Below are 21,356 nucleotides of genomic sequence, written 5' to 3'. Positions count from 1 at the left end.
CTGACACAATAAAACCTCCCGATGTCTCAGAGTGCTTATCTCAGGTGAACTCCACCCTCCTCAGCCCTTTGCTCCTTTGGCAGCCAGATTAATGGCTAATCCAAGTACCGCCTTTTAATTGCGGGCTGTTCCTGTTTATGGGGACAAGACGAGTGGGTTCTGTACAGATCGATGTGGATCAGTCTTCGCCGAAGGAACGTCCAGGCTGACTCCAGGAAGGGCCCAAAATGGCCAAACGCTCCTCTTTGTCCAAAGGCTTGGCTGTAGCCTTTGTGGCCTTGACTCTCTCTGCCATCGCCGGCATGGTCACCATGGTGACCATGTTTAAAATTCAGATGAACGGCATCAACGCCACAGCTTTTCCGGATGTAACGACCCCCTCCCCGACTCCGCCACCCATCATGAGGCTACCGAAGACCCTGGAACCCGAACTCTACGATATCACCCTTCAGACTTACTTCTACAGCAGGATCATCGAGGAGGTCAACGTCACCAGTCCCAACCAAAGCACGCTCTTCACCGGGAACGTCACCATCCACTTCCACACTGTCCAGAAGACGGACCTCATCTATCTGCACTGCAGGGACCTGGCTGTAACCCGCCCCCGCCTCTTGAACAAAGACTACAATATCGGCATAAAGGTTAAATCCATGACACAGTACCACAACCAGAGTGAGTTTCTGGCGATCCAGTTGGAGGAATATCTCCAGGCAAAGATGAACTTCAGCCTGTTTCTGTCCTTTGAGGGAAACATGTCCACATATTTGGAATCTCTCTATGTCAGCACGTATACTGAAGTCTACCCCTATAGGGACTATGAGGAGAACTCCGACATGCAGAGGTGAGTGAAGACATGCAGCTAAATCCCTCAAACCTTCGCTCAGAAATACTGTTCTCCTATTGCCCTGTAAAGAAAAGCGGAGGCCCCTGTGGAAAATATTAGGGTCCACGTTCACCAAAACCATGGCGACAATAAGAACCCCCAAACACAAAAGAATTTAAGGATCAATGTTATCTTTTTCTTTGGGTGAAAACTTCTTCTTTAACATATGAAAAACTCCAAAACTTAAAAATGTTGCTTAATGACCCACTCCCATCGTCTTTTAATAAAAATGTTCCCAGTGGTCTTTCACTATGAGAATGTTGTTTTAAGCGAAAATCAAAAACCCTTTTTTTGGACATAGTTTCTGCAGAGCGGCAGCAGTTCATCACTCATTTATAAGAAATTCAACTCAGTTGGAGCAAAGCAACCCCACCCCCACTTCCCATCACCTTAACCTTTTAATTTTTTTAATTTCCCTGCGGGCACGTCCCAAAAAGATCAATAAAGCTGTCTATCTAACCGAGAGCTCTCTGTCTACACTCTCTTACACCCCAACCTAACATTCTGCAGAGTAACAGAAGTTCATTTAAAAATCACTTCTGAATTATGGACGGGACTGTTGATGCTGGAATAAGCCCCACTAACTTCCCATCATTCCTGTCTTTACACTCTCACTAGCTTATAGCACCTCACAAACCCAAGCTAACAATAACGTAGCAGGATTAGCAAACAATCTCAAAGCCAGACTGGCGAAAAAAAATCATGTGCCTCTGACATTAGGTGTGTTTGAGATGATTTAGCAGGTCGCCTGCATCGTCGGCAAGATCAAGCTGCTGCAGGCGGGGACGGAGAAAGGCGCCTGAGATGAAGGCGAACGACGAGACTGTACGAGATCAAGGATTTGGGGGTTGTCCTTAACATTCAGCCGACTTTTAATAAGCCACTCCTCCTAGTATGATCTGTGCTGTTGTGTCTTTTATATTATTTTTAACATCTGTCAGAGTAAAACAGATAAAGAAATATCCACCGAATGAATGTCATGTGCAAATAAACAAATAAAATAGACATTAAAGTTAATTTTAAAGGCAGCAGTAACACACATGAGCACAGATGATTTGAAATCTTGTTTATTTTTTCATCAGTGATTCACTGCCTTCCAGAAAGAGATACATAATGCACAGATTTCCTTAATTTGGCGCCAGTTATTCCTGATCAGCGTCACGTCGAACTACAGGAGCTTTCAGGACACTGTTTCCCACAATGCATTGTTTTGTAGTCCTCAAGGCGGCTTGCAGCCAGCGCAGTACCTATTTTCTGGCTGTGCTGGCTTAGGAAGAAGCCTTAAACCCGCCCTTTTACCGCGATACTTTGTGACGGCGCACGTTTGATGTTGGTGACAGAACTAACCAACATACATCTGCGCAGCGCCGGGTCCGCCTTGGTCATCTCAAACACGCTTTTTGTTCAGCGGCCGGGCCAAACGTAGAGGTGGGCCTACTACCCGTGGGTCATAGTTTGGGGACCGCTGATTTGAACTATCAATGCTAAATTTAAAAAAAACAAAGGTATTTCTTTGTGTTTTTTGTCTATAGGTATGAGATGAAGATCCAGACAAGTTGTGAGTTAGAGAAATAAATGTTTTCCAAGGTTCAAACTGAAAGAACGTGTAATAAAGAAATAAAGAGAAGAAGGTCAGAGAGAAAACAAGAGAACATAAAAGTCCTCTCTGATGAGCTCCTCATAAAAGACTCTAGAAAGACATAAACTGCGTCCAAAGATTAAAGTTCTTCAAAAAGAAAATCAACATGAAAGAGTCAGACAAAGAACATCCTGTGAAATTCCTGAAGCATGTGTGACGTTCCCTTACACAAACCTCTGCAGGTACGCTGCTGCCACACACCTGAAGCCCACACAAGCCAGGACGCTGTTCCCCTGCTTCGATGAGCCGGAGCTGAAGGCCGTCTTCAAGCTCACGCTCATCCACAGAGCTGGGACCAACGCTCTGGGGAATGCAGATAAAGAGGGTAAAAAACACACACCATTATACTCCTGCCACCATGCATTCCGATGACTGCTGATCATCTCCACTGTGTCCTCCTCTAGATTCCGAGTTGATGGGTGAATGGAAAACTACCCGCTTTGCACCAACACCGAAAATGTCCACCTACCTGTTTGCCTTCACGGTGTCCGAGTTGAAATCCACAACGTCACCAAAAGGCCGCGTGACAATCAAAGTAAGTTCAGTCCAGCAGGTATTCCTGAAACAGCATCTTTCATGACTATCTATAAGTGAGTGTTTAAACTGGTCAGTTTCAGACATCGTACTTTGCTTTGTGTCATAGACGTACGCGCGCCCTGAGGCCACGGTGGCGGGGCATGCTCTCTACGCCGCCAACATCAGCGTGAAGATCCTGGAGTTCTACGAAAACCGCTTCGAAATTAATTATTACCCAATCAAACTTGGTAAGACTTTGTCAAATCTGATTGTTAGTTCGTTAGACTGGTGTGGGGTTTTCCTGTGGATGCTCTCTGGATTTAGCGGTAAAAATCTATCACTTTAGAAGTAAAAAAAGTAGTTCAGTTATCCAGTTATTTGAGCACAAGAGGTCGAGTAACTAATAACTTTAAAGGGAATATGTCTAATTCACAAAATAGGAAAAAGGTAACCCACTAAAACACTTCAAATTTTTATTGATTAGATATGAGTCTTCCCGAATTGTGTTGATCAGTGGATTCCTTGAGGTTTTCACTGATTGTAGTGACACATCTCCTTATAGATTTCTATGATTTGTTTCAAGATATTTCACTGATGGGAATGGCTATTTAACAAAATCATGTGTTGATAGACCGGACTTTGGACTAGAACTCTGTGACTTGAGCTGCTTTGCTGCTTTCATGCTCTAAACTTCCTCCATGTCTCTGACTCACTACAAAGACTAGAATAGGAACCCGGTGAGATTTGGTTGTTGCTCTTGCGACTCTACATTCTAGTCCAGGATGGTAAACCCGGTGAACCTCCTTTTCCCAGAAATCAAGTCAATTCAGTAGCTGTTGTTTCAGCAAAAGGTACGTCGCCATGTTGTACCTGATGTTGTCTGTAAACAGTGATTGGTCGACACATTCTCATCCCCGACTCGTCACATATTGACTGACGTTTTGGGTGTCCTCAAGTCATCCTTTTGATGTCCGGGCTGTTCGTAAAATCAATGGTCCACAACCCTCAGGACGCGGTACCGGAAATGGTACTGGATGCGCACTGGTCCTCAGGATGCGTCCAGTACTGGTACCGTAGCCCAGTACCAGTACCCTAACCTTGACCCGGTACTGGCTCGCGTCCGGTACCGCGTCTGGTCCAATGTCGGGTTAGGGTACCGGTACCGAGTTTGAGCACGGGTGCTCTATGCATCGTGGTACTGGACCGGGCCCGTGATTTAATGGGAACAGCCAATATGAAGAGTTGGGGACACCCGAAACGTCGAAAAGTGACTCGGAGGGGTTCTTAACCAGACGTCTGTAAGTGTTGAATTGGTTCAAGTCAGAGTCAACGTTTCTATGGCAGCCATTCTGTTAGCCAAGAGATTAGTCTAATGCACGACGCGACGAGTTGTGCAGACAGTTCAGGATTCCGCATCATCCATTCATTTCTGATAATGGGCACCTCAAAGGACATTATCCTCATGGTCACTTACTAGATAAATAATTATTCAATACATTTTCAGTACTTCAATCATGTTCAGTTTTTTGGCTAAAATACCGTTGTTTTTTACAAAAAGTGGACTGTTTGATGCGGTGCAACAGATTGTTATAGTAACGGCTACAGTCTCCGCCGTCTGTCACATAGTCACAGGGTCACACAAGCCATACATGCATCACTACCAAATCAGAGTCCCTGATTGGTCGAAGTTCAACATGGTTTAATGTTCGACGTGTGTGTAGAACCCAAAAGCCGTCACAGAAACTTGCATAGCAACACATGAACCCAAGAGTTTTAAAACACGCATTTTGTACATAGACTTTCATTGGAGGGGACTGTTTGAAAGAAGAAGGCCAGGAGGGGAGGGGTCGCTCAGTCCAGTTGTCTTATACAGTTAATGTTCCACACCAAAAGCACCTCCCCTCAAATCATATCTGAGAATGACGTTCCTCCATTCCTGGCCCCATCCTCTCCACTGTCCCTCACTTCCTTTTCTTCGTTCATCAAAAGTTCAGTCCCACTGACACCCTGTGGTCACTGGTAGGGGGTGGGGGTCCACTGCTGTGTGTTTGAGTTTTACATCCAATGCACATGTGAATCATCAAAAGATTTTTGCTCATCTGTGTCTGTGCTTATCCCACCAGATCAAGTAGCCCTGCCGGACCTCGTTTCGACTACCATGGAGAACTGGGGGCTCATCACGTACCAGGAGGAGTCTGTGCTGTATCAGAAGGACGTGTCCTCACTGTTGCACAAGGAGGAGGTGGCCACCGTCATCGCACATGGGCTGGCTCACCATGTAAGACAGGAACAGATGTAATGAGTCCATGGCCCCCATGCTTGTGTGACATTGCGGCTTGTTCACAGTGGTTTGGGAATCTGGTGACCATGGGCTGGTGGAATGATGTTTGGCTGAACGAAGGCCTTGCCACATACATGTCCTACTTTGCAGTGGAACACGTGGAGCCTAGCTTTAAAATAGTAGGTTCAGGTTTGGGGAGCTTTGGAGCCAAGCATTGGGCTGTTTCATTCTGACTGATTTGTGGTGTTTCCTCATGTTCTCCTTAGAAAGACATTGCAGTCATGAAGGACCTCCAAGAGGCGTTAAGGCAGGACGCTCTGAGCACGTCCCGGCCCCTCACCGTTCTACCAGGAGATATTCAGACGCCGTCTGAAATCAAGGAAATGTTTGACACCATCACCCACAGCAAGGTGGGGTACTGATGCTCTTTGAGGGCATTGGGGTGCACTCCTTTACCACAGAAGCACCATGTTTCTGCTGCAGTTTCAGTCCCAAAGGAACAAGCTGGAACCTGGCTAAAGGAAAGTCTGCAAACTAGAAGTAACTAGATATATAGCATTACCTGCGATAATGTTAGTGTGAATGCTATAAGCTGAATTTGGCCGCTGAGGATGCAAGTGCTGATAGCTGAAATTGCTTAAAATGATATCTGAAAATGCTGAAACTGATAGCTGGAAACGCTGATGTTGATAGTGGAAATCGCTGAAGCTAATAGCTGAAGCTGTGAGCTTGTTAAAATATTAGATAAATGTCAAATTAGCCTTAAAACTGGTAAAATGTCTAATTTAGCCAACATAGCTAGCATAAAGCTAAAATACGAGTTAAGCTCCAAAGTAACCTAAAAATGGATATAAGCCTAAATTATACAAAACAGCTAGCATGTAGCTAAAATATTAGCTAAAATCTAAAATAGCTTAAAAAAACTGAAAAAAAACCTAAATTACCCCAAAAAGCTAATATGTTGCTGATATATTAGCTAAACTCTAAAATAGGATTAAAAAGCCTTAGTAAATCCCAAAATGAAAATCTGGCTCAAAGATGACACTTCAACTTTGGACTGTGATATTTTAAAAATTGTTTGGAGTTTTAAAAATAAAAAATACAAGTTCAAGAGCCCAAAGTCTGATGAATAGTTTAAAGATTGAATAGTTTATGTGGCTGAAAATCCACTTAATTTCTATTGTTTTGTAGAGCTGAAAGTTTTTACCTGAAAAAGGGCTTTTAAAGATTCTCTAAGCCAAATTTCAGTGCAGTTTAAAAAGCGGTAGTTGGTTGAATAGTTTAAAAAGTTGAAGAGTAATGAAGTGGAAACTTTTGAGCACCCATCTCCTAAAAGAGCTGAATAGTTGAAGGTTCAAGAGCTACGGACGACAAAAAACACAGAAGAAAAATGGATCGCTATAGTGTGAATTCACACAGTTATCAGATTGTGTGAATCAAGAAACTGGTTTCAAAAAGGAAAGTTCACAACAAAAAGTGGAAACCTCAGGAAAACAAACAAATAAAGCGAAATCATTCCTGAAGCGAGTTGCAAAAGATAATCTCTTTGTTTTACATTTCTAGGCATTGCACGTGAACCTTAAAGTTGTTGTCATGTGGGGCTGCAGAGAGATGCTCTTGTGATGATCCTCAGAACTGTAGTTGGTTTTTATGTGATAGCACTGGAACTTTTTCTCTGAACCAATTGTTAGCAACAGCCTCAAAGTTGGTTTGAAGCGTGTGATGAGAGGAGACGAATGAATCCTATGTTTCCAGCATGGATTTGTCAGCATCTGTTTGCTCTGCAGGGCGCCATGCTGCTGAGGATGCTGGCAGATTTTGTGGGAGAAAGCGCCTTCAACATTGGGGTCAAAGTAAGAGTCTAAGTCATTGTCCTGCTGGGTGTTCCAGATGAAGCCAGACCTGCTCTGTTCAGTGTCAGAAACCACTTGTCTGGTTTCTCAAAACAAATTTCAGTAATTCAATGTGCGCCCTTTTGTGTGTGAGAAACTGAGTTTGTCCTCGCCGTCTGCAGACGTACCTCAAAGCCTTCAGAGGAGCGACGGCAGAGACGAAGGACCTGTGGCAGCACATTGAAGCCGTAAGGGGCCTCCGTCCGCACACAGGTGCTGTTTACCTGCTGACTTCAGCGTGATGTTGCTGTGCCATCTGTGCAGGCTCGAGCTGTCAAGAACAGTTTCACTGTGCCCAAAGTGATGAAGCCCTGGACCGAACAACAAGGTTACCCCGTCATCAGCATCAACACCACCAGTGGAGAAATCGTCCAGAAACAGTTCCTGTTCAACGGCTCCTCCACATCCGGGTACGTGCACACGAAAGACCCTCTTCTCGCAGCCACATCAATGACCAATGAATGGGTCAAACTTCAGTTCAGTTAGTTTATGTATCAACCACCAGTTAACAAACATGCTCATCTTAAAGTGTGGAACTACCACCTTGCAGGTTTATTCATGTTCTGATAATGTTAAAATTCTTTTATTCAAATCTTCCTGCACTGCTTTGTACACAGCACACCTGTTGATTAACTGCACGAAAAAGTTACAAGTTGCTTGTAACGATGCACTGAGGATTTGATAAAAAAGGCCCCAGTGGTGCAGTGCAGTGAGCTGTTTGTTGCTAGTGGTATTCTCACTCTTCAGGCTCTTTTAAGACATTTTATTTACAGTTTTTTCCAACGTCTTAATGCCTCAGAGAATGACGTTATTTTAGCCTTCAACAATATAAAACACAACACTCTTAGAAAACAGTTTTCAATCTGGAGGTTCTGGTATGGACGCATTTGTTAACCCTTTCAGTTTTTAATATGTGCTTTTACTTGATTCTTATGTTTTAGTATTTTTATATGTATAATTACTGTAGCTTTTATGTATGAATTTCTGGGTTTTTTATGGTCTTGTTGTTTGGACCTTGAGTCCGTAATAAATTCTTCTATTCTATTCTAATTTAGCCAAAACAGCATAAACCTAAAATATTAGCTAAATTCCAAAATAGCCTAGAAATTCTTAGTAACTGCCAAAGCAGTGGAAAAAGCTAACATAAAAAGAGCTGAATATTTCAAAAGCTGAAAGAGCTGAAGAGCTATTTACATACAAAAAAATGTATGGAAGAAAAATAATAATAATAAAGAAATAAAGAAAAATTAAATCACTATTAAACCAATGAATATTCTATCCTCTCCCGCCATAGTTCAGACCGTAGTTTGAGGACCCCTGTTCTATAGGACCCTGCTGCTGAGCCCAGACTTATCTAACCCTTCAGTGCAACTGAAGAACATCAGAAATGCGGCTGTGGTCCTCTTGGTCTGTGGTATATTCCACATGGTTTTCCTTTGGGTTCTTATGGGATAAGCCTGAAAGATGTCCGTTCTCAGTTGTTGATTCATGAATGCTCCTGCCAGGTTTGTGTCTGTAACTTTCCCCATTTTAAGGACCCCCTCCAGCTTCTCTGACCTGGTCCCTCTGGAGCTTCTCAGATGATGAAACATGATTTCACTCTTTCTGTCTTTTTCAGCTATTGGTGGGACATCCCCATCCGGTTTGTGAGGGGTGACTCTGAAGCTTCTTTCGTCTGGCTGGGGGTCCCAGGACCAGGTACCATGGAGCCCACTGAACCCCAAAACTCTGTTCTTCTTCAAACTTAGTTTGAAGAGCAAAAACCCGACGGCATTCTCTCTGTTTTGACCCTTTTAGATCTAGAAGCCTTTTTAGTCCTTACAGTAGAAGTTCTCAGGCGCGCCTTAGACCGCAGCTCACCACTCCCCCAGGGGAGGTGTCAATGCTGAAGACAATGAAAAAGTCCTGAATTAAAGTTGAGAAATGAAATCTATGGGAAAACCTAGAGTTTGAACACAGACGTGTGAAACAAACACAGAGAGGATGGCTGCACAGCACTCATGCTTGTCCCATTTTCCCTCTGGAACAGTGAAAAAGGAGGAATTCATTTCTACGAAGACCTGGGTTCTGGCCAACGCGGACTGCCAGGGATTCTACAGAGTCAACTACAACCTGGAGAACTGGCAACATCTCCTGGAGCAGCTGGAAAGCAGTCCAGATGTGAGTCAGAGTCCTGAGTACGGTTCTGCAGCTCTTCTATCTTCAAGATTCTGCTGTCTGATGGCAGCTTTTCAGATTAAGAAAAAACTCAAGTGACCTGACACGATTTTTCCCATTTACTGCCAGTTTATGATTAACTTTTTATGATTGAAGTAACATCAAAACATAGATTGTTTTCAATATGTAGCTTTCTTCACTGCAGTCGGACTCCAGACTCTGACCTGCTTAGAGCCTGTGAAGAATTTTCAAAATAAAAGACTGCTGTCATGAAGAGTGTACATAAATTTAGTTTTTATCTTCATGAAACTTAAAAAAATCATCTGAAAAGATAGTTCATGAAGTACCGGAGACTTATTCATAAAGTTTGGATTTTTTGCTTCCAGTAAAACAGGATTTTAGTGGGACTGTCATCACAGATAAGCTTATCATGTCACGCTGGGGGAGGATCTTTACAGCTCTTACAGGAAATTTGCTGTTGTTTTTTCCAGAGGATTCCACTGATGAACCGAGGGCAGCTCATTGATGACGCCTTCAACCTGGCGAGGTACTGACTCCAAGCCACGCTTCCAATGCTCCATCCACCTTCATACAGACTACAGAGGCACATGTATGACATCGCTGTGAAAATCAAACAGCAGGAGAAAAGTCAAACGAGCCAAGAGCCTGTTAGAAGAGTCAGAAGTAATGTTGACTGGGTTTAATGTGTGTGTATAGCACAAAAAAATGTTTCTGTTGCATATGAAGAAGAAACAGAAGATGACCTTTTAAACTAAACTTCATACATTTGTTGGGTTTGATAGAAATTTGAATTTGGATAAAACTGTTAGTAACAAATGCTTTACAGCTGAGGACAATAATATAATAAGAGAAATAAGAAGTTCTTCTGACAGTTTCAACCATTGACTGTATAAAAGAACTGGCGCTTCAAACAGGAAGTGTCCACTGGCTCCAGGAAGCCGTACACTTCTATAGAGACATAGACAGCTGTTACTCAGTCATTCTATTGGTCAGAATAATAACAATTCTTGGCCTGATACATTTTCTTGTAATCCTCAGTTTTTTCAGATTTTTTTTCTTTATTGCAAGTTATTGAAGTTATAAAGCGCTGGATAGCTCAGTTAGTGGCACACAGGAAATGCAGGTTCGATTCCCTTGCGGGCCCTTGGGAAAGACCCTTCACACTACTGCCAAACAATACAGCCACAAGGGGACCTGAGTCTGTGCCGGTCCCCACCCCAGATGAAATACAGGTTTGCATTAGGAGGGGCATCCGGCGTAAAAATCTCTGCCAATCCACCTGCGCGAAGCTGATTCGCTGTGAACAGTCAAGTTCTAAACCGACCAATCAGATGCCTCAATAGAAGTATATGGTCTCACATCAAACGTTCAAAACAGATTTTATGTAGTCCACTCTTAAGTGATAGAGGTGTGGTCTTCTAACAAGCTCACTCCTGATTGGCAACAGTGGTTGCCATGGAAACAGTGACTAATTGCCAATGTTGTCCGGCTCCAACATGGCGACGTCCATATTGTGAAAAATTGGGGACTGAATTGACTTCATTTGGTTGGAACCGGAGGCAAAACCGTTTTCTAAGAGTGACGTCACACTCAGTCCAGTTCTCATATACACTCAATGTTTTCAACAAAAGCTGTAGATTTAATTTGTTCTTTTTATAATAGTGATGATCATTTTTTATGGGAAAATTAAATTTAAAAAAGACACATTTTAAATATTACAAATATAAAAAAAAACGTATAACAATCTTTCTATGCATAAACAGCACAACGTGCTTGACAGGACAAAAACAACAAAAAAAGATTTTCAAACAAAAACCCAGAAACATATTAAGACACGCACAAGGACCCCCCCCCCACCCCCATCCTGCAAAACACCAGATCTGATGGGAGTCTATGAGCTCTGTTTTTCAACTTGATGTTGTTCATGTTCACTGCTCTCTGATTGGTCCTCAAAGCCAGGAAGTTTCAGTAAAATTCTCTCTCTCTCTCCCCCACCCCACCCCAGGGCCAATCTGCTGAATGTGAACGTGGCCCTGAATTTCACCTTGTTCCTCCGGAATGAGAGGGAGTTCATCCCCTGGGATTCAGCAGTCAGGAATCTGGAGTACTTCTTCCTGATGTTCGACCGCTCTCAGGTGTATGGACTCATGCAGGTAAGTGACTGATGCACGACTGACACCAATCCACTCAGTCTAGAGTGACGCTGGGTCCTGACCGTGTACTGTAACCCCCCCTCCTGCAGGAGTACCTCCGCTCACAGGTCAGCGACCTGTATGATTTCTTCGCCAATGAAACCAACGCTTCAGTCGTGCCGAAGACTCACTCCTTACAGTAAGGAAGGATCAATCTGGGCGGTTAGAGCATCTTATCTACCACATGCAGCTTAATCATCTACAGGTTTACAGCTCAGCCCCATGTGCATGTCTGCACTCCTGTTTCATCTGGTTTCCTCAGCAATCAGAATAAGAGCTGAAACATTAAAGAGGATCTTTCGGTATTCAAGTTTTCCAAAACCAATTCTGTGATATTTTTAGTCCATAGTTGAGCATTTGGTGATGTGACCCTCACACAGGTTCATGTAGAAACAGACAATATGCTAGAGTTTGGATGAGAGCCCAGAGGTCAGACCACCAAACGGCTCATGACAGATTGAAGCTGTCGTTGTACACCCCGGGCCTCAGATCACTTGGCTTTTGCTTCATGGGCCATCACATTTCTAAAGACAGCTCTGCTCTGTTTGAAGCTGGTGGTAAAGAGCAACCATTAAATGTCAGCCTGGGATCCAAGATAAAGTAAGATTGTAGGATTTCCAGACAGACTCTTTGAACAACTAAAAAAAGAAATGAACAAAGTCAATCATTGAATGGAAATAAAAACATGATTTCAATTGAAAATACAAATGCATGTATTCAGCTTCAATTAACCCTTTAACTGCCTGCTAAACCAAGCAGTGGGGAACATTTAGAAAACATTTTTTTTTAATATATTTATTGTTTGTTTTACTCCCCAAAGTACAGAGCCCCTAAAGGGGAAGTGAAGAAAAAAAACTTCAGTAAAATAACTTTTTTTTCCCAAAACTGAAAAAAAAAAAAAAAATAAGAATTCTGGTTAGTAATGGACACGCACCACATAGTAACTACTGCGCATCAGTTAGTAACCAAAAAATGTTTTGGTCAATTAGATTTTTAGAAAAAAAATTTATTTTTTTTTTACTTTAATTAGAAATAACAAGTTCTAGTTAGTAACCAGAACTTTTTTTACTTCATTTTTTTTACACAGCCCTAAAATATTTTTTAGAAAGAAAATGTTTTTTACATCAATTAATTTTTTTTAAACTTTGATGGCCCTTCAGTGGCTCCGTACCAAGGCAATAAACAGCAAAAAAAATGTATTTCTTTTTTAAGCCATTAAAGGGTTAAATCAGTATCTCCTCATGCAGACGGTTTAATCTGAGTCTTCTTGCCTGTGGGTGCAGATTGTTTACTGTACATTTACCCCCCACCCCCCCCAGGCACAGCCAGATCCTCGCCATCAAGGTGGCCTGCTCCAGCGGACTCCCAGAATGCATGGAGATGGTTGACACCAAGTTTGGAGATTGGATTTTCAATGACACCAACAAGTAAGGGCGGATGCATTTCACTTTCCTGAAACTGTCTCTGGAGAAGCCTTCAATCCCTGTGACTGAAACGTTGACTGTATATGAGAACTGGACTTAGTGACCCCGCCCCCCTCAAACAGGAAGTACCCACTGGTTCCAGGAAGCCAAAATCCCATAAACATTTCAACAGTTTTTTTGGGCAAAAATTGTTCCACCACAATGCATTGTGGTCTATATTTGCTAATGTAGTGAGCATAGATGCACGCTAGTTTTTTCACAAAGATTTCTGGGAAATTCCCAGTGCACTAGATTTTGGAATTATATATTCAGACAGCTCTAGAAAATGAACACACTATATATTCCATTATGTAGTGAGTATGGAAGGAATTCAGACTCAGCCTTGAATAACCAGGAAAATAAATCATTAATAAGAATTGATCAATATTATTTATTCATTAAATCATTTAAATTGTATGCACAAAGCCCCCAGGATGTAATTCGCCCACCCGCGCTCTAGATAGAATGTTCCTCTGCACTCATTTGTGGTACTTTTGTTTGCACGTTTTCTTTTTTGTTTCGTCTTTTTAATCTTACTTGTATTTACATGAAACAAACCTAATTCAGAAGGTTATCTTCCTGTCTGGTGATCAGAAATGAGCAACGTCCGTCCCTCTTGTATCGTTTAGTATTCACGTCAACCTCCGCTCCACCATCTACTGCCAGGCTCTGGCTGTGGGGGGGCAGATTGAATGGAACTTCGCCTGGGATAAGTTTCTGAGCTCCAGCGACAGCTCTGAGAAGGATCAGCTCAGACACGCCCTGTCCTGCACCAGGCAGACCTGGCTGCTCAACAGGTGAGGACCCATGATGGCCATCCCGTCAAAGAAACACCAGACGACAGCCCACTCGATGCCTTTTCTGCCCCACAGGTTACTGGAGTACAGTCTGGACCCCGACAAGATCCGCCTGACGGATGTTGCCTCCGTCGTCAATGACGTAGCTGAAAACCCAGCAGGACAGGCGCTGGCCTGGAACTTCATCAGAGCTCACTGGGACTACGTCAGCCAAGGGTGAGCTGCTGCTCTGTGTGCTCTCTGTTTAGTGTTTTAACAGAGAACACTAAACAGATTTATTCCTCTTTCCTCTTTCCAACACATTTGGAGCCACAAAGTCTAACTTCATCCTTTAGAAAAATAAGACACTGATTTGAATTTATGAGACTATTATGGAAAATATAAGCAAATGATTGGTTCTAGGCATAAATAAAATATAAACGTAAGGAGAAAATAACTTTTTTTCAAAATTATGAAATAGTTTTTAACTTTTAGCAGCAATTTACATTATTTATTTTAAAAATAAAAAACATCCTGTGTTACATAGGATCATATAAATGCAGCAAATGTAATAGTAGGGTTGTGTGATGTCATCATTGAAAAAAAAAAAAGAAAAAAACCTGTTTATCATATCTTTGTCAATGCGTCTTGGACAGACATTTGTAAATCGAACTAACAAAAATGTAATCTGAGCTAATTAAATGACCCCTACCGTATCTTCGAAGCATATGATGGATTTAAAATCACTGAATTTGCTCTAAAATAGAAAATCTGCCCTATAATCCTGTGTGCCTTCAGTCTGGTTGTAGCTTACTGACCTCCAAAGGATTCTCTGTGGTACATGGCGCTCAAAATCAGTCAAAATGTTTTAATTAGACTTGGATATGTACTATACTGTCCTTCATCTGTTTGTGAACGAATTGAATCAAATTTGAATTAGTTTAATTTTGTATTTTACTATTTACTATTTACTTTACAGTTACTTTTTCAAATTGTAAACACATATTATTTTTTCAACCAGAGAGCCCTAATTAAAGGGTAAAAGAGCCACATATTTCTCCGGAGCTGCAGGTTGCAGACCCCTGGGGCCCATTTCAAGAAGCAGGTTCAACAAATTCAAGTTGGAGTTCAAATCTGAACTCAGACTTCACTCGCTCAAGGTTCGCAAACTCAGAGTTTTCGGTTGCAGAACACCTGAAAAGAGTTGATTCAATCAACTCTGAGTTGTTGGACTAAGAATCAGGTGCGAGCGTCACGACCATAGACCATAGAGTCAGTTGCCATAGTGATGAACTCTGAGTTCAGCTTAGCCAGCTCCATGAAACAGGTTGGTTTAACCCACTTTCACAGGTTTAAGCTACCTCCATTATTGAAACCGGAAACCAGAGTTTTCCTTAACTCAGAGTTCACAAACTCAGAGCTTCAACAAAACCTACTTCTTGAAACGGGCTCCTGGTATATTCTGTTTTTGGTTCTTTTTTGTAACTTTAGGTTAGATGTTGTTCCATCCTGTTGTTTATTACAGTGTGTACATCCTATTTAGAGTTATATATTAAAATAACACTTGAACTGAGTCGTTTAGCCTAAGTTAAATTCATATTCTGTGTCACATTCACGGGGTCAAAAGACCTCACCAATTTTTATATGTTTACCACGCAGATGGAGACACAAATCTGCTGGAGATTTATGAAAACAACTTACGAGTTGAAGAAATAAAACAAGTTTATGGGCCTTCTGCAAAAACAGTAAATGTCTTTTCTGTCTGCACATGCTCAGTGAGTTAGGAAGGAAAATTCCAATGGAGGGATTCACAGAACGCCACCATGAACGGAAAAAAATAGATTAAAATATGAGAAGAAAGTCAAAATTTTACAAGAACAAACTCCTAAAATTAGGAGTTATTAGTTCAGAGTTTACAAGATACATTTATGAGGTAGAAGTCTGTTTACTGAGAAAAACGGAAAATAAAAAGAACCATTATCGTGTTTCAGTATGAATGATGTAGACGTAAGCGGTTGCTTGGCAAATGTTTCATGAATGAGGAAGTATTTTAGAAAAAACATTGTTTTATTACAAGTCTAAAGACTAGTCTAGAGACACATAAGCACAAAATCTTTACCGTACTGGCGGGGTACCGTACTCAATACAATCAATGTAATTCCAGTAGATTTTGAAAATCTACTGGAATTACATTGATCGTGTTACTGGATAAAAAGTTACGATAAATCAAAGGACATAAGCACTGGAGCTCCGGTGTTAAAGGGTTAAAACTTTTTAGGAGAACATTCTTGACCCACGAGGCATGGATTTGCAGCGGTTTATTCCACAGGCCGTATGGTTGCATTATGGGAAATACATTAAGCCTTATGGCATCACCATAGAAGGCTGGATTTAGTCAGCACCTAATGTGGATGAAGGCTTACAACAGCACTTGTATTTTTAAAAAAAAAATGTGGCATTGTAAATTTATGACTTCTCATTTCATAAGCTTATCATTGTAAATTTTCATTTTTTTCTCACCGTTACATCTTTATTTTTCTTTCATAGTAGCTCAAATACTCCATCGTTGAAAACGTTAAATATCTATAAAAAAAAAAAATCAGTTTTAACAAACATCATTTAAGCTATTGTGGAAAATCAAAAATAATTAGATTTTTCACATTTGGTATAACTTATTTTTAGTTTTTTTCATATGTTTTTGGCCTTTTCCTGCTGATGTGTCATGAAAGGCTTTTAGGGACCCAAAATATGACAAACTCAGAAGTTCAAGAAACCAGATTTATTAATTCTTTGTCTTGGAGGACCCCCTGGCGTCGAACAACGCAGCCAATGCACGGACACTAAGGAGATAGGAGAGGGTTAGATGATGGCAAGTGATTTGCGGTAATGGAGTATAAGCAGAGGGAAGGCTTACTGGGATGAGGAGAACAGACTGCAGGGATGGAGTGGAGTCCTCTGAAGAGCAAGGGAGGGCGTGGCTCCAGACAAATGGTAATGAGGAGAGGGAAAGCCAGGAGGGCGCAGTAAACTCAGGAAGTTGGGGTTCAGTGACAAACTTGTTTTCCAATCCAAATAATAATCACCAGAGATCTCTGGGAAAAGCTCCAAAAATCAAAGTTGAGGGGACTTACGAGGCTTGGGGTGAAATGATGCAGCAGAGAGACAGGAGCAGACAGAATCAGGCACCATGAGGACTAGAACAGAGGCAGGAACACAGGCTGGCTTGAGTTGGGCAGGCAGGCAGAACAGGATTTGGCTGAGAGCAGAGGCAGGAACACAGGCCGAGTATGCTGGCTTGGAGATGAACGGAGTGGTCAGCAGAACAGGATTTTGCTGGCAACAAACAGAGCAGGTGAGTCTTCTGAGTGCTTGCAGTGCAACGATCCAGCAAGAGTGAAAGGCAGAGGCAGAGCTTTATAGGAGCAGGCACAGGTGGAGGGAATCAGATGATTAGCAGCAGGGCAGCTGCTGCCATGACATGATGGTTGATTCTCTCTGTTGCGGCGGGATTCTCAGAACAGAGACTGACTCGATACGGTTTCAGGGGAATCGGTTGGTCACTTACAAACCCCAAAGTCCTGATGATCAGTTTAAGCGGTTGAGCTGAGTCATGAGGAAATGAAACTTGTGTTGTGTTTTATTACACTGCGTTTAGTTTAACTGAAAGGGTTTCCTTCACTGCCTTATAAAATAAGACATTTTCTGAATTTTTAGGTTTGTGTATTTTTGTAATCCACAAATCACATATTGAACAGAAAAAAATCGAGGTTTGAACTGAACTGTGGGAAAAGTAAATCGTTGCTTCTCTATTGTTTACAGTCATTGAAGTAATAAGCTTTAAAGAGATGATAGTTTATATAAAAGGGCAGGAAGGAGGTGGTGGGTGGCGGTTGACTTTTTGACTTTTTTATCTGATCCATAAACCATAAAAATACCAACAATAATAAACAGTCAAGAGCAAAGATCATGTTATTTAATCACTGCTTATCGTTCAGTCTCCATCATAAAGACTCCTGAGTTTATTCTGTTGCCATGAAGCTGACTCTGCTGGTGTCAAAGTGTGAACATGTCGACCCGATGACTCCAAACTGTTAACCGAGTGCTGTTCATGTGTTTCCAGGGACCCGGTGTGGCTGATCGAGGCCGTGACCAGAAGGTTCTCCACAAAGTTTGAAGTGGAAGAGGTAAAGATTCGTCCCATGTCCCTGCTGAGGTGACAGAGGTGGTTTCGGCTGGACTCTTCCCGGTTTCAGACTAATTAATAAGCATTGATTAAATAACTGAAGCACTCTGATACCTTATCAGAGGCTTCCTCCAGCGTGGCCTCTGTCCGTGATGAGGCGGTGTGTAATCCTGCCTCAGTCACCTTTGAGTTTTGATTCTCAAAGTCGATTTTTTATCTCAGAGTCATGACGTCCTTTTATTTATTTGTTATCATGAGTTTATAGTTACTCAGATGCTCCCTGAAGCTGCAGGTGTGGTGGAGTTTTCAGCCCTGAAAATACTTTTTGTGATCTTATAATTCATCATCATAAGACAATAACATTTCTTAGATTAAAGAATCGCTCATGAAAACGAGTTCTTATAGACCCACTCCGCTAAAAATGTGTTTTTAATATGTTTTTGTAGCATTTTTCTCATAATGGAGGATATATGTAAAGAAAATTATACTTCTTTAAAATGCGTTTTTGAGTTTTTATTCAAATAGTTGTGAATCAGGACCAGATAAAAAATTCTGTTTGAAAAGATCCTATTTGTTATGTAGAAAATACGCTGGGGGGCCGCAAGCCCCCTGCTCCATTCTGATTCATCCACTTACAGACAAATAGATCCATGAACGTCTTTGTTTTTGAGTCTGAGCTGGAATCTGGATCTAAACTCTTATTAGCTCTGATATTGATCACCGTTTATGTTGCACTGCTAATTAGCTGGGGTTGAGAGGGGCTGTGAGTAAACAAAGAGCTCTCAGAAGCACAGAGGGGAAGGGGGGCGGGGTTCCTCCATACCAACGGTTCCCCCCACAACTCAGAGGTGAATTTCTATTGAACTCCTGCTGCTCTGCAGAGACTATGTCCTAGAAAACAACAGTAAAAAAGCTGAAACAGCTAATACAAGTGATAAACTAATAATAACTACCACTTTCAAATCAACTGTTTGATTTAAAAAAAGCTGGTAACACTCAGTGGTCTCCAAATGAAAATGTGTTTTTCTCTGTTTTCTGAAGATGATGCAACATTAAGACGTGATCTGGAGATAGCCAGCTGTAATCATGTGCTGCTATCTTGAGAAAACTGTTATTGCTGTCCTGTCATAATAACATGTTCAGTCATTTTCTCCAGAAAGCAAACAGAAAAACATATTACCAGACATCGTCACTGTTGTCTTAAAACATAAAACACAGACTTGCATCACAAATGGTAATTATGATGACTGATGAGTGAAATGATCTGTGTAATAAACAGCTGAAGCTGGAGACACATGAGGGCGGAGCTCCCAGCAGGAGACCTTTGGTTTTGGATGACAAAGCATCAAATTACTCATTTATCAGTGGTTGAAAAAGTCAACTTTACTTTGGCGAGGGTTAAAAACCCACTCCGGTCATCTTTGGATTTGTTGTAAAAGCATTCTCAGTGGTCTTTTGATTATGAGGATGCCTTTTTGAGCCAAAAGAAAAAAACCTGTCGTCATTGGAAATTCACCTTTGAGCTGTTGGTGCAGAATGCGCCCATCCTTACTTCCCGTCATCCATCTGTTTACACTTACAGTTCCTCACAACCCCAAGCTAAAATGGTGAACAATATCAGATACATACACTTTAGATCCAGATGTCAGCTCAGACAAGAAAAACAAAGACGTTCATGGATCTATTTGTCTGAAAGTGGATGCATCAGAATGGAGTGGAACGGGGAAATTATAACCGCGCCGCTTTTCTCCTTCAGAACCTACTGGAATCATGTTGATCGTGTTTACAGTTAAAAGATTATAGTAAATCAAAAAACACAACACTGGAGCTCCAGTGTCAAAGGGTTAATGCAGAGGGCCAAATGCATTTCCAGTTCTTACCCGACGATTGCTTGAGGACTGATTATCAGAATTAGATCCTGCTAAAATCCCTGTTTTGTCCTCTGTGTTCACAGCTGCAGCGCTTCGCTGAGCAGTACGATCTGGGTCCCACCGTCAGAGCCGTTCACAAAGCCATTGAGAGAACCCAGCTCAACATGCACTGGGTCAACAAGAACAAAGACAGCGTCCTGGAGTGGTTTAAATCCATAACCGCCCTCTTAGATTAAATGTAACTTCAGATAATCAAAGACTTTCATCACTGCAGCTTCCGTCTCTCGTTTTGGGCCAGTTTACAGGCAAGAAGTTTCACCAGAAAATCAGACTTCAGCACTATACAAATAAACTTAAAAACAGTTGTATTTATTATAATTACTCAAAGGTAACTCACAACTACAGTCAGCACACATGTTGTGCACTTTCTGCCGATGAAGCCAGGCCAGTGAACAGCTGCTCTTCTCAGAAATCATGAATTGAACTGTTGGCTGCAACTTTTCAAATTGATCTCAAATGTTTTTGTGGACTCGACATGGTCTCAAATCTCGTTTATCTGCTGCAGATGATACACAGATAAAAAAAAATGCACTGTTGCTGTTGTTTGTGATGCTAAACTTGTTATTTTTAATAATAAAATATCCTTGTAAACAACCTTAAAGTTGTCTTTGTTTCTACACCTCAAACATAAATCAGTTTGTTTTGGCTGTTCTGTCAATTTCATAGAATTTAGCTGTAAATAATGAAAATGTTGTAGGAAATAGGCAGTATGTTTGTAATGTGGTGCATTAATCCTCAGTTTTTGGTGAACTCCCCTGTGTCTTTGTGAGGCAGAAGCCTTAAATTTCATGTAAAAGTGTTTCAAGTTTTATGGATTTGGTGGATTTTCTTGGTGAGTGACCTTTACTGGACGACAAGTGGAAAATTCTGCTTAGCCACCCGGCCCAACTCAACCCGCTACTATGCTTTTGTCCTTTTTATACAATTCTCAGGGAAATAAAGCAGTTTTTCAGAGAAAATGTCATCACTATTTAATCAATTGATTAAATATGGATCAGTGCTGATGTTCAACATTTTCTTTGATAAACTGCTTTGTTTTGCTGATGATGTCCAGATCTCAGTGAACGCACCATGCAGATACGCTCCGGAGCACTGAATTCTGTCAGTCAATGTTTGTTCGGGGTTTTGGGGGACATTAAGGGAGTGGCTTGTGAATGAGACTGAATTAAGACATTTAAAGAGCATAGATCCACTAATAAATAAAAATAGACTAAGAAACAACGGAGTGTTATCAATCAGGGGAAGTCCGTTTGAGTTGAATGCACATGTTGGGGATTCATACTGAAGCTACATTTTTACCACTGTTTGTTGTTGTTTCACCAAACATAAGCATCACCTCTGAAGAAAGCAGCAGTTTTTCACAAATGCGTTGGGAAGCCATTTTGGAATAAGAATTTCATCCAGTTAGGAGTAGTTTTTTTT

General features: G+C 41.5%; 1 protein-coding gene and 1 long non-coding RNA gene across 2 annotated transcripts; one reads left to right on the top strand and one right to left on the bottom strand.

Moving 5' to 3' along the window:
- The first annotated feature begins 147 nt into the window (after window positions 1-147).
- Window positions 148-20,500, top strand: LOC112136836 (aminopeptidase N). Its single transcript, XM_024258756.2, has 20 exons — window positions 148-841; window positions 2,705-2,847; window positions 2,927-3,057; window positions 3,166-3,286; window positions 5,162-5,316; window positions 5,385-5,498; window positions 5,586-5,729; window positions 7,107-7,172; window positions 7,334-7,399; window positions 7,476-7,621; window positions 8,830-8,909; window positions 9,241-9,371; window positions 9,860-9,915; window positions 11,395-11,542; window positions 11,632-11,720; window positions 12,901-13,008; window positions 13,674-13,841; window positions 13,917-14,057; window positions 17,941-18,004; window positions 19,958-20,500. Exons 1-20 carry the CDS (start codon window positions 228-230, stop codon window positions 20,108-20,110), a joined length of 2,838 nt encoding a protein of 945 aa, XP_024114524.1. The 5' UTR covers window positions 148-227; the 3' UTR covers window positions 20,111-20,500.
- LOC118598827 lies at window positions 16,585-17,874 on the bottom strand. Its single transcript, XR_004947999.1, has 2 exons — window positions 16,735-17,874; window positions 16,585-16,660 (listed from the first exon to the last, which is right to left on the bottom strand). It is a non-coding gene; the product is annotated as an uncharacterized LOC118598827 (long non-coding RNA).
- Window positions 20,501-21,356: the final 856 nt, after the last annotated feature.

The sequence above is a fragment of the Oryzias melastigma genome, linkage group LG6, assembly GCF_002922805.2.
Source record: "Oryzias melastigma strain HK-1 linkage group LG6, ASM292280v2, whole genome shotgun sequence".
NCBI lineage: Eukaryota > Metazoa > Chordata > Actinopteri > Beloniformes > Adrianichthyidae > Oryzias > Oryzias melastigma.
Note: the sequence above shows the minus strand (reverse complement) of the source record. Positions and strands in the feature narration are given on the sequence as shown.

Coding starts and splice junctions, on each gene's coding strand:
- LOC112136836 (XM_024258756.2), top strand. CDS start 228: ATGGCCAAACGCTCCTCTTTGTCCAAAGGCTTGGCTGTAGCCTTTGTG. Junction 9,372..9,859: donor AGCTGGAAAGCAGTCCAGAT/GTGAGTCAGAGT, acceptor TGTTTTTTCCAG/AGGATTCCACTGATGAACCG. Junction 13,842..13,916: donor CAGACCTGGCTGCTCAACAG/GTGAGGACCCAT, acceptor TCTGCCCCACAG/GTTACTGGAGTACAGTCTGG.